The sequence below is a fragment of the Stomoxys calcitrans genome, chromosome 2 (assembly GCF_963082655.1).
Source record: "Stomoxys calcitrans chromosome 2, idStoCalc2.1, whole genome shotgun sequence".
NCBI classification, from domain to species: Eukaryota; Metazoa; Arthropoda; class Insecta; order Diptera; family Muscidae; genus Stomoxys; species Stomoxys calcitrans.
In genome coordinates, this window is record NC_081553.1 from 15,567,427 (window position 1) to 15,579,088 (window position 11,662).

The 11,662-nt window shown below is 39.1% G+C and overlaps 1 protein-coding gene and 1 pseudogene across 1 annotated transcript; both read right to left on the minus strand.

Moving 5' to 3' along the window:
* Positions 1-4,079: 4,079 nt before the first annotated feature.
* On the minus strand, positions 4,080-5,200 carry LOC106082226 (chymotrypsin-2). Its single transcript, XM_013244616.2, has one exon. It carries the CDS (start codon positions 5,086-5,088, stop codon positions 4,171-4,173), a length of 918 nt encoding a protein of 305 aa, XP_013100070.2. The 5' UTR covers positions 5,089-5,200; the 3' UTR covers positions 4,080-4,170.
* Positions 5,201-10,345: 5,145 nt separating this feature from the next.
* LOC131994628 (cathepsin L-like) lies at positions 10,346-11,305 on the minus strand (annotated as a pseudogene).
* Between the last annotated feature and the right edge of the window lie 357 nt (positions 11,306-11,662).

Consider the following 11,662-nt stretch of genomic DNA (forward strand, 5'->3'; position numbering starts at 1 on the left):
GAACTAATTCCCAAAGTTCTGCATGACATATAGTATTTTGGTTAAGAAAATATAAATAATTAAAGAAAATTACTGATGCACGTATATTGGATGCTATTGGAGAAGTTGTTGTCCAAAATTTCAACAAAATCGGAAAAGCATTACATCGACCAATATGGCCCATTTACAATCCCAGCCGACCTAAACTAATAGGAAGTATTTGTGCAAAATTTCAAGCACCTAGCTTTAATCCTTCAAAAGATATCGTGCTTTCGAGAGACAGATGAATGGGCGGACGGACGGACATGGCTACGTCGATTTAAAATGTTATGGCGATCAAAAATTTATATACTTTATGGGGTCTTACGATCAATATTTCGAATGACGAAGTGAGTATACCTCCATCCTTTGGTGGAGGGTATACAAATTATGGAATTGTACACTCTGAAAAATGGTAAGAGTAAAATAAAGTAAAACACTTATACCAAATAAGTTATCCAATTTCCATCTAATTTGGTTAAATTTTGATTAAATCAAGGAAAAATTAAATTTTTAGTTAGTTTTTTTTTCGTCTGAAATTAGTAACAAATTAGTAAATGAAATTACTTTACTTAATTTCAGCAAAATCTGGGATGTAATTATGCTTTTTATGGGTGAAATACCTAAAATTTGGAGATCTGCCTATATGGGGGCCGATCTAAACCATACTTGGCACGGACGTCGAGAGGCTGAACACAGCTGACTTTGTTATATTTCTTCCAAATCGGGCAATAAATGTGGTTTTTATTGGCCTGAGACCTTAAATCGGGAGATTGGTCTATATGGGGCTATATTTAGATATTGTCCAATTTAAACCATATTGGGCACGGATGTCGAGGATCTTAACACAAATCAAATCCAGCCTATTCGGGCAATAAATGCAGCTCTTTTGTATCTAATACCCTAAATTGGGAGATCGTTCTAATGGGGACCGATATTTTTTTCACGTAACCAACACGCAGGGGATGTCCTCTATATATGCAGTACATTGCGTTGGCAATTAGAAAAGTGAAGGGTTGGAGTGGGGGAAAGAGGGAGTAGTGTTTATTTATATTAGTCTTAAATTTCTGAACGTCAATGTCGGTGGGAAAGACATTAGCCGGAAGTCGATTCCACATACGAATGGTTCAGGCGAAAAATGAATTTTTTCGGTAATGCATGATTCGGTTGACTGGGCAATCAATTACAAACGGGCGTGAGTTCATAGTAAGTCTTGTATTACTGGTGAACATCCTAACGTCAGGGATAAGAAGACGAATATCCATGGAACACACGCCATGAAAATAATGATAGAGCAATAGAACGCTACCCACATTCCGACGATGTTCCAGAGAAGCAACAGAGATGGATACCCTACTATCCCCAATCAGCACCATCGCTCTCCGTTGAACCCTGTTAAGTAGCTCCAAGGATGATTTTGCAGCTCCTGCCCATATATGAGAGTTATATTCCATCGGCCTGATGTAGGTAGTATAGATATTGAGAAAATCAGAAGAGGTGAAATATTTCTTGCACAGCTTAATAAAGTCCAAACACTTGAATGCTTCTTTTGACACTTCGAATACGTGTTGTGACCAGCGGACATCACATTGTATTTTCATGCCTATACCGTCGATAGATATCGACGATTGAAGTGGCTTAGTGAATCGCTGGTGAGGCAAGAAACAGCACTGCGTCTTCTGTGCGTTAAAGTCTACTCTGTTCATTCTACCCCACGCGGAAATGGCCAACAAATACTGGGAGATCGTCTCATCCATAATAAGCCTCCTGTCCACAATTTCTTGAGGACTGGGCCTATGGTCGAATGAATATGAATGACACAGACTACTGTCATCGGCAAATGAGTAGACTCGATTCGAAGTTTAACCCAATAGATCGTCAATGAAAATAAGAAAAATGGAAGAGGAAAGGGCAGAGCCTTGTGGCACACCTGCGGTCAATGTTTACTCATCTGATGAGACCCATCTACAACAACTCTCTGAGAAAGCTCGATATAAATCGTACGAAGTTATTACCGACTCCAAAAGCGACAAGCTTTGATAAAAGTGCACTGTGCCAGACCATATCGAATGCCTTGGAGATATCCAGAACCACGACCTTACTCTCACCAAACTGGTGGAGACTTAATGGCACAAAAGTGCCATTGAGTCTCCCTTAGAGCAATTGCTACGAAACCCATACTGTCTGTCGCTAAGAAGGCCATTGGACTCTAAGTATTTGACAAGATGATGGTTAACCATACTCTCCATAACCTTGGAGAGCGCAGAGCGTATCGCAATTGGCCGGTAATTCGCAGGGTTGTTCGCCCCACCTTTTTTGGGGATGGGCTGGACGTTCGCAACCTTCCAACGCGCCGGGAAAACTCCCACACGGTAAGCAAGGTTGAAAAGGTTGCGTAGCGGACGAGCAAGCGTCGAAGAACACTTACAAAGAACAAGTGTTGATATACCGTCCGGGTCCGGGGATTTATTAACGTCGAGATCCGCAAGGACCCTCCGCAAGGCCTCAGATATTCTTTCGAACACGTGGAGTTACGTGTTCGAAAAAATATCTGAAGCATCGAACTAGGTACACTATCAATCACGGGTAGTTGTTGATTACTAAACGGCAAGGAAGAATTTTCAGCCAGTAGATTAGCCTTATCAACCGGGTCAGTGAATACCTGTTCATCCTTAACAAGAGTTGGGATTGCCGATGGGTTGCCCTTTACTCTTTTTACGAATGACCAAAAGCTCCTGCTTCCCCTCGGAGAAGCAATTACTATGGCACGATGACGCTGTTCGTAAAGAAACTTTTCGTGTCTAATTACTCTGGCACACGAAGTTATTGCCTGTTTGCGCAGCATTTCGGTATTGGCATTTTTTTCAGACGCCAAGTCCTGAATACATCCTCTTTCGATCTGACAGCATCTCTGCATGCCCGGTTAAACCAAATTTTATCTTTTGATTTAACCGATAAATTCTTAGTCGGAATGAACGATCTCATTCCAAATAATATTACTTCCTGCACCATTTCGACAGCAGCATTTACCCACCCAACTACACCAAAACCCCAACTACACCCAGAAAAATAAGTTTTTATATTAAACAAATTTTACCTTTGAACGAAACACATTCAAATGTTTGGACATCTAAATGATCGTTATGACATTTCCAATACAATAATGTAAATGTTTGGCTATTAAAGGCGAAAATTTTTTGTTTAAAAGCGATTTTAGTCGACATTTTTTCTGTGCTTATTTAAAATCATTAAAAATTATTAACTTGTTCCCGGCACAGGATAACTATGAGCACCACACACAGGCTGTAACTTTGAGCTTTAATCTTTATGTTGTTCTTCGATTTCAAGAGACACTTAGCTGGGAGCTACGGTGGGCATTACAGATAGTGGAATGCTTCATAGGGGGTAACTGCAACTTTAGTCGAGGGCAACCAACGGTATCGATTGTAGACCCTCAGAGAGTAGACGGTCGGCACCGACTCTTCCTTAAATACTGAGTGCCTATGATGCTCAATACTTCCGGCAAGATATTGGCGCATTTAAATAACCAATGGTCATTATGTTTCCGCTGCGATCGGTCTTATAAACCGGAAAGAACTTGCTCGGCTATAGGAGCTTGATGAGAATGGCAACCTCCACATGCAAATGTGGCTGCAACAAAAACATTAAAAGTTTTTTTTGGTTAAATACTATTCAACACTAAAAAATAAAATGTCTTATAAAAGTTTATAAAGTATTTTCGATATTTTGATACTAAAATCATCATTTTGCTGTCTGAGAACATCAAAAATTTTAGCCGGTTTTGAAAATAATTACTGCTGTCCCACTTTCACCAGACTTTTTGTTGTTACAGGAAACTTTTTAATATGTTTACTAACAAATTTCTATGAGTTTACGATATGAATCCTTGATCCTCCAAAAGCATAATTGTGGGCGATTGTCGACCTGTCGACATGTTCTTTCCATAATCCAAAATTTCTTTTAATCATACTCACCTATTATCAGCAGCACGTAGTGTGCCTTCCAATTAGAACTCCTATTTTAAGAAATATTTATTTGATCACAGAGAATTCCCTTCATTACAAACAACAGCTACATTTTCTAAGAACCAACTTTAATCGACATACACATATACTCATGTTAATTAATATCCTATGGAACGTTGGCACAACCCTTTATGCTGGTGCGAATCCAATCGTTGTAGAACGACAGTCTAGCAAAGACGTCGGGGAAACCATGAGCACAAGGCACACCCCAATTGCCAACACCGACCAATTGACCCTTGGAGTTAAGCAAAGGACCTCCGGTGTCGCCATGGCAAGCACCACTTCCGGCAGGTTGCTTGACACACAAATGACCTTCGTCCACATCATCGGCATATTGGGCATACACACGTTTACACTCCTCATTGCTGATCAGGGTTCCACTCAATTTCTTCAAATCGTTGGGATAGTATTCACCCACAGCCTCATATCCCCAGCCAGTCATGGTCAGCGTTTCACCATCCTCCAGTTCATCCAATTCGGCAATTGTTATATTTTGGGTCTTCTCATCGTAGGCAATCAATGTGGCCAACTTGAGAAGGGCAATATCGTTGTGGTACATGGGCTTGTCGAAATTGCAATGGACAATAATCTCGCTAACCTCATACATCCAAGCCAAGCCCATCCAATCGTTGGTGCTGGTAACAACTTGAATCTGGTTTTTCTGTAAACCAGCCACACAACTGGCGGCAGTTATGACATATCGATCGGCTATGATGGCGCCACCACAAAAATGACCACCGTATATATTCTGCAACGACACTTGCCATGGTGCATATGCCTCGGGAGCTATTTCACCGCCCACAATGCGTGAACCAAATTTACTATGCAGCACCTTCTTTTCGACATTAGCCACGCCGGGATACGGTTCGCCGTGTAAACGCAAGGCCTGCGTTCGGCAGACAGCGATGGCCAAGACCACCCCAATCACAGCGGAGGGGACCAAAAAAGACTTCATTTCGTTTAGATGACAATTTGACAACTGTTCTGGAAATGGACATTGCCTGAAGTTTATACCGCTCCTCATGGTATATTTCTGGTATTGTAAATGATCGTTATCTGCAAAGTTGTATAACTTGGATACCGATTGCAGGTCTCCAGACTAGTTATGGAAGGTATTGATTTTATGTACCTTCTTTGTTTTTTACTGTTTTATCACTCCCATTTCTTCATATTGTAATGACTTTATGTTATTTACCTTAAAGTGGCCAGATTTGATAAGAACTCAAGGTACGATTTTCCAAATCACTTCGACTATATGATAGCATGTTTCAGTTGATTTCAGAGCCAAGGGTGAGTACGCCATTATTTTATTATCGGAATGTGATTTTGACATTAACAATCAAAACAAAATAGTTGGCAGTTAACGTAAGGAAGAAAATAGAAATTAATAAGTTGTAATATTCGTGTCGTTGAGTCGAGTTATAATATTCGTGTCGTTGAGTTGAGTTAATGATCAACCGAATGTAACATGCAAAGGATAGATTTTTTTAAAATGAGTTTTGAAGAAAATATATATTCAGTTTCTCAGACAAAGCAAGACATATATCACAACATTGGTGGCGCGTATCGCTAATTATATAAAGATTATCTCATCGGCACCATCGTGAACCATGTCCGTCAGTCTGATCGACCTACCGTTGTTAAACATAGTCTTGCCACGTCCTCAAAGCAGGATGCCGGGAAACTCAATAATATAATTCGGGATTAGTCGGGATTCTCCAAAAACAAAAAAAAAAAATAAAACCATAGTCAAAAATCAGTTTTTATTAACAAAACAGGTTCAGCCAGGCCGCGCTTTTGATACCCACCACCTCGGATAAATATTAACCACTCTTCGTCATAATACGGTGAAAACTACATCATTTATGAACCTATAGCAGATATTTCTAAATATAGTACGGTCTACACCACGTTCAGAAAAGCAATTTACGTGTCCAACACTACTCATTGTACTAAACTAGTGGGTAACATGTAAAAAGGCATTAAGTTCGGCCAAGCCGAATTTTGGGTGCCCACCAACATGGGTGGTTTACATCACCTTTCGTCATAATCCGGTGAAAAATTCATAATTTATGCATTAATGCATATTATCGAAATATGGTCCAATTTGGAGCAAATTCGACACAGATATTAAGTGGTCTAATAAGTACAAATCATTGTTCAATTTTGCAGAACTAAATATTGGTCTATTTCGTAGCCATATCTAAAAATAGACCGATCTGAACCATATACGACACAGATGTCGAAAGATGTCACTGTGCCAAATTTTAGCGAAATCGGGTTATAAATGTGCCTTTATGGGGCCAAGACTTTAAATCAAGAGATCGGTCTCTATGACATCTATATCCAAATCTGAACCGATCTGGGTCAAATTGAAGAAAGATGTTGAAAGCCCTGAAATAACTCACTGTCCCAAATTTCGGCGCAATCGGACAATAAATGCGCCTTTTATGGGCCCAAAACCTTAAACCGAGAGATCGGTCTATATGGCTGCTATATCCAAATCTGAATCGATCTGGGCCAAATTGAAAAATAATGTAGAGGGCCTAACACCGAAATCGAACAATAAATGCGGTTTTTATGAGCCCAAGACCTTAAATCGAGAGATCTGTCTATATGACGGCTATATCCAAATCTGAACCGAACTGAACCATAATGCAAAAAGATGTCGAGTGGCCTAACACAACTCATTGCCCCAAATTTCCATGACATCGGACAATAAATGGGCCTTTTATGGGCCCAAAACCTTAAATCTAGAGATCGATCTATATGGCAGCTATATCTAAATCTGGACCGATCTGAGCCAAATAAAAGGAGGATGTCAAAGGGTCTAACACAACTCACTTTCCCAAATTTCAGCAAAATCGGATAATAAATGTGGCTTTTATGAACCTAAGATCCTAAATCGGCAGATCGGTCTATATGGGGGCTATATCAAGATATAGTCCGACATAGCCCATCTTCGAACTTAAGCTTCTTATTGATGAAAAAAGAATCTGTGCAAAGTTTCAGCTCAATATCTTTAATTTTAAAGACTGTAGCGTGATTTTAGCAGACAGACGGACAGATCGACGGTCGGACAGACGGACATGGATAGAACGTCTTAGAATTTTACGCTGATCAAAAATATATATACTTTATAGGGTCGGAAACGGATATTTCGATGTGTTGCAAATGGAATGACAAAAGGAATATACCCCCATCCTTTGGTGGTGGGTATAAAAAATGCACCTTTTATGGGCCTAAGAACTCGGTATTTGTATATGACAGCTATATACAAATAAAGACCAATATGAACAGTACTAAACACTAAAGTCGAAAAGCCTAACACAGCCCACTATGTCAGATTTCAGCATAATCGCGTAATAAACGTGCTTTTATTGTCCCAAGATCTTAGATCGGTATATATGACAAATGTATTCAAATATAGCCCGATCTTGACCATACTGTGCGAATGTTAAGGGGCCTATCAGAACTCATTGTGCTACATTTCGGTTGTGCTAATAAACTCACATTTAATGCCCCTTAAACCTTATATCGGTAGATCGGTATATATAGCAGCTACATCCAAATCTTGACCGATCCGGGCTGTAATGAGCAGAAATGTTGAGAAGACAAACACAACTCGCTATTCCGCTATTTAGCGAAATAGGATAATAAATTCGCCTGTTATGGGCCCAATACCTTAAACTGAAAACGGTCTATAGGGCAGTTATATGGAAATATAGATCGATCTAAACAATATTCGGTTCGAATATTGAGGGGCCTAACGCAACTCGGTTAATAAATTCACCTTTGATGGGCCCCAAGACCTTAAATCAAGAGATCGTAATATGTGGCAGTTATATCAAAATCTAGACCGATCTGGTTCGTATAGAACAGGGACGTCGTTATACCAGTCTGTATTTGGATAATGGCGGTCTTTTGAAGATGCAATCTCGGAAAGTGATACATTTTCAAACTTAAGTTCTGAAGTTGGAGGAAAGAAAAATTTCTATAGCGCCTATATAGTTTACAATATTTTGAGCGATAGCCATATATCCATCCTTTGTATTCTTAAAATTTAATCGTAAACAAAGTTTTTCATAAGATACGCTTACTTGTCGAAAATTTCGATTATGGTTAATGAATTATTTTTTGGGTGAAGGTTTATCTACTTTGCCTCGCTCACTTCTGTGGCCCAATGCTGCCGGCCAATGATTTGAGGGCCTTGTTCTTCTTCCTTGTAATGTCGCAGATCGCAATTGACGAGGTTGTCGAGGGTCACCGCCAGCAACAGTGTCGGTGATGATTTTATGGGAGACTACTCGTTCGATTGTCGATTGCCCCTCGCCGCGATAGAAAAAAAGCCTATTTCGAAACCAGTAGGTGGTGTAAGAGCATGCAGAGATAGAGGTTAAAAAGGATTGGAAGAGAGCATACACCTGGGGAACTACTAGTACCTTCATTCCTTTTGTAACATTCTTGATTGTAGATATTCTTGATCTTGATCTAGCCAAGTCCATCTGTCTGTCTGATGTAAAGCTAGGGCCTAGACCTACGGTTGTGATTGTAAATGGGACATGTTGTAGCATATTTAGTTATAGCTTCCAACCAACTCGGCTACCGAGGCGCCTAAACTTGATAAATCTACCATATAAACCTTTTTCCCGATTTAACCTCTTGATCCTCTAGAGGGCGTAATTCTTATCCGATTTGGTTGAAATGTTACACAGCGACTTTTTCTACAACTCTAAACATATGTGCCAAGTATAGCCTAAATCGGCTCATAACCTGATATAGCTTCCATATAAACCGTTCTCCTGTTTTTATTTTTTGAGCCTCTAGAGGGCGCAATTCTTATAGGAGTTCCCGTTCCATTTTCAGCAGACTTCCTTCTGTTATAGCAAACATTTGTGCTATTTTTACAAACAAATTTCTCGGAGTGTTCATTATGTGTCCTAAATTTCTTGTAGGTCAGCCTAGTAAGCTTTTTTATCTATTTTCTTTAGCCTATTTTGAGTTAATATAACATTTGATGTCAAAACATTTCTCTTAAGGGTAAATACGAAAATTTCCTCATCCATTAAGTTTTTATGTTTATGGAAAATAAGAGCAAAAATTATCGGATATTCCCAAGAACCCGAGAAATGGAAAAAATGGGGAGAAGTTTTTATATGACATAGTACCTTACAAATATCGCCAGCATTTTCCTAATGATGTTCACCCCAGAACTCTGATGTTCACCCCAGAACTCGCATCCAGGTATCCTGCGTCATAAGATGACATACTAGCGTCTGCGCTACGGTGGCTACAAAAAAAAAATTATATGAACAAATTGATTTTGTTTTGTATTTTTATACCCTCCACCATAGGATGGGGGCATACTAATTTCGTCATTCTGTTTGTAACTACTAGAAATATTCGTCAGAGACCCCATAAAGAAAATATATTCTTGATCGTCGTAATATTTAATGTTGATCTAGCCATGTCCGTCCGTCCGTCTTTCTGTCGAAAGCTCGCTAAATTTTTCGAAGCAGTAAAGCTAGCCATTTGAAATTTTGCACAAATACTTCTTACTAGTGTAGGTCGGTTGGGATTGTAAATGGGCCATATCAGTTCATGTTTTGATATAGCTGCCATATAAACCGATCTTGGGTCTTGACTTCTTGAGACTCTAGAGGGCGCAATTCTTATCCGATTTTAATGCATTTTTGCACGAAGTATTTTGTTATGATATCCAACAACTGCGTCAAGTATGGTTCAAATCGGTTCATAACCTGATATAACTGTCATATAAACCGATCTGGGAACTTGACTTCTTGAGCTTCTAGAGGGCGCAATTATCATCCGATTTGCCTGAAATTTTGTATGACGGATCCTCTTATGACCATCAACATACGTGTTTATTAGGGTCTGAATCGGTCAATAGCCTGATACAGCTCCCATATAAATCGATCTCTCTATTTTACTCCTTGAGCACCCAAAGGCCGCCATTCTTATTCGAATTTTCTGAGATTTTACACAGGTCTCCAACATATAATTTAATTGTGGTTCGAACCGGGCCATATCTTGATATCGCTCTTATAGCAGAGCAAATCTTTTCTTGTATCCTTTTTTTGCCTAAGAGATGCTGGGAAAAGAACTCGACAAATGCGATCCATAGTAAAGGGTATATAAGATTGGGCCGGCCGAACTTTGCACGCTTTTACTTGTTTTTTTTTTTATTTATTTATATATATTTCTACAAAATGTTTAACAAAATATAGTTGTTTAAAGTTCCAAATATTAAAAAAGTGTCTTTAGACTTCAGGATAGGTGGCTTGGCTGGCTATGCCGCATAAATTGCCTTGATTACGAGCTATTTTTATGTACCCACCATCACCCCACCCAGAACCCCAAGAGTTTTTGACCAGCCAGTAATCTAATCCGCTCTGATTATCTCTGCCATAACCAACAACCAAAACTGCATGATGTCTATTGTCTGCATCACAATCGAGATCATCGTAAACACCTTCACTATACGATTTGAACGAATCTAAAGAAGCATCAATGGATACAGAAATGGGACCAACAGTGGCCACTGCTATTCTTAAGGCTTCCTCATCCTCGGAAGGTATTTTAATGATTCCTTTGACAGTAGCTCCAACATAATCCTCACTAAATTTGCATTAGGCATCTTCAGCCTCATAAGGATATGAATCTTCCGTATCAATGCCTCCATTGTCTTGGATGTACTGGAAAGCACGATTATATGATCCACCATTGCAACCATTATTTTCGGAAGAGCAATCGATCAAGTTTTGCTCACTCAACGATATCAGTTGATCCGTTTTGTGAAAATATTGACCTTCCAATGAACCCGTGGCCGAGAATGCCCAACAGGAACCACAGCGATTTTGGTCTTTTACCGGTGTCACAGCTCCCTTCTCACGCCAATCAATGCTCTCTTCCAACTCATTTGTATATAAGCTGGATGATTTAAAGGTTTTGAATTTGAAATTGTTTTCCAAAGATTTATTGTAGCAACTCATTAGGTTCATATATTCCGGCTGAGTCATATCGAAGAATTGATGTATGGCTTGTTTGAACGAAACTTTACCCTCCGAATACAGTTTATTGTGTTTATTAACTTTTTTATGATTTTCATTGAAAATTTTCATACGAAAAATTTCTTCCTTTGCACTGTTATAGGACTTTTGATGCTTCAGTTTAAAAATGTCCCATTCCTTGGGAGAAGCTTCAGTTGGTATGAATGCCATCATTAATGACATCAGCAGTAGGACGAATAGCATTGCGAAAATTATTAATTTTAAAGTACTATGGAATGTTTTGTCCCGTCTTCAAGGAGATTGACTGACTTTACTAATGCAATAACTGTATTTTATATACATTGCACAGAGGCCTGAAATTAGCTAAGGTGTATGAAAAAGTATAGTCATCTTATATACCTAAGCTACATTATCGCTTGAGGTTTGGAACTTCTCCTTAAATAAACAATTTAAATAGATGGATTAATCTGAACTATTATTCATAACAACTGATGAATGGGCATACAAAATATTTTTTATGCCCTCCACCATAAGATGGGGGTATACTAATTTCGTCATTCTGTTTGC

What these genes read in the sequence shown, in the direction of transcription:
- LOC106082226 (XM_013244616.2), bottom strand. Translation starts at nt 5,088, where the DNA reads ATGAGGAGCGGTATAAACTTCAGGCAATGTCCATTTCCAGAACAGTTG.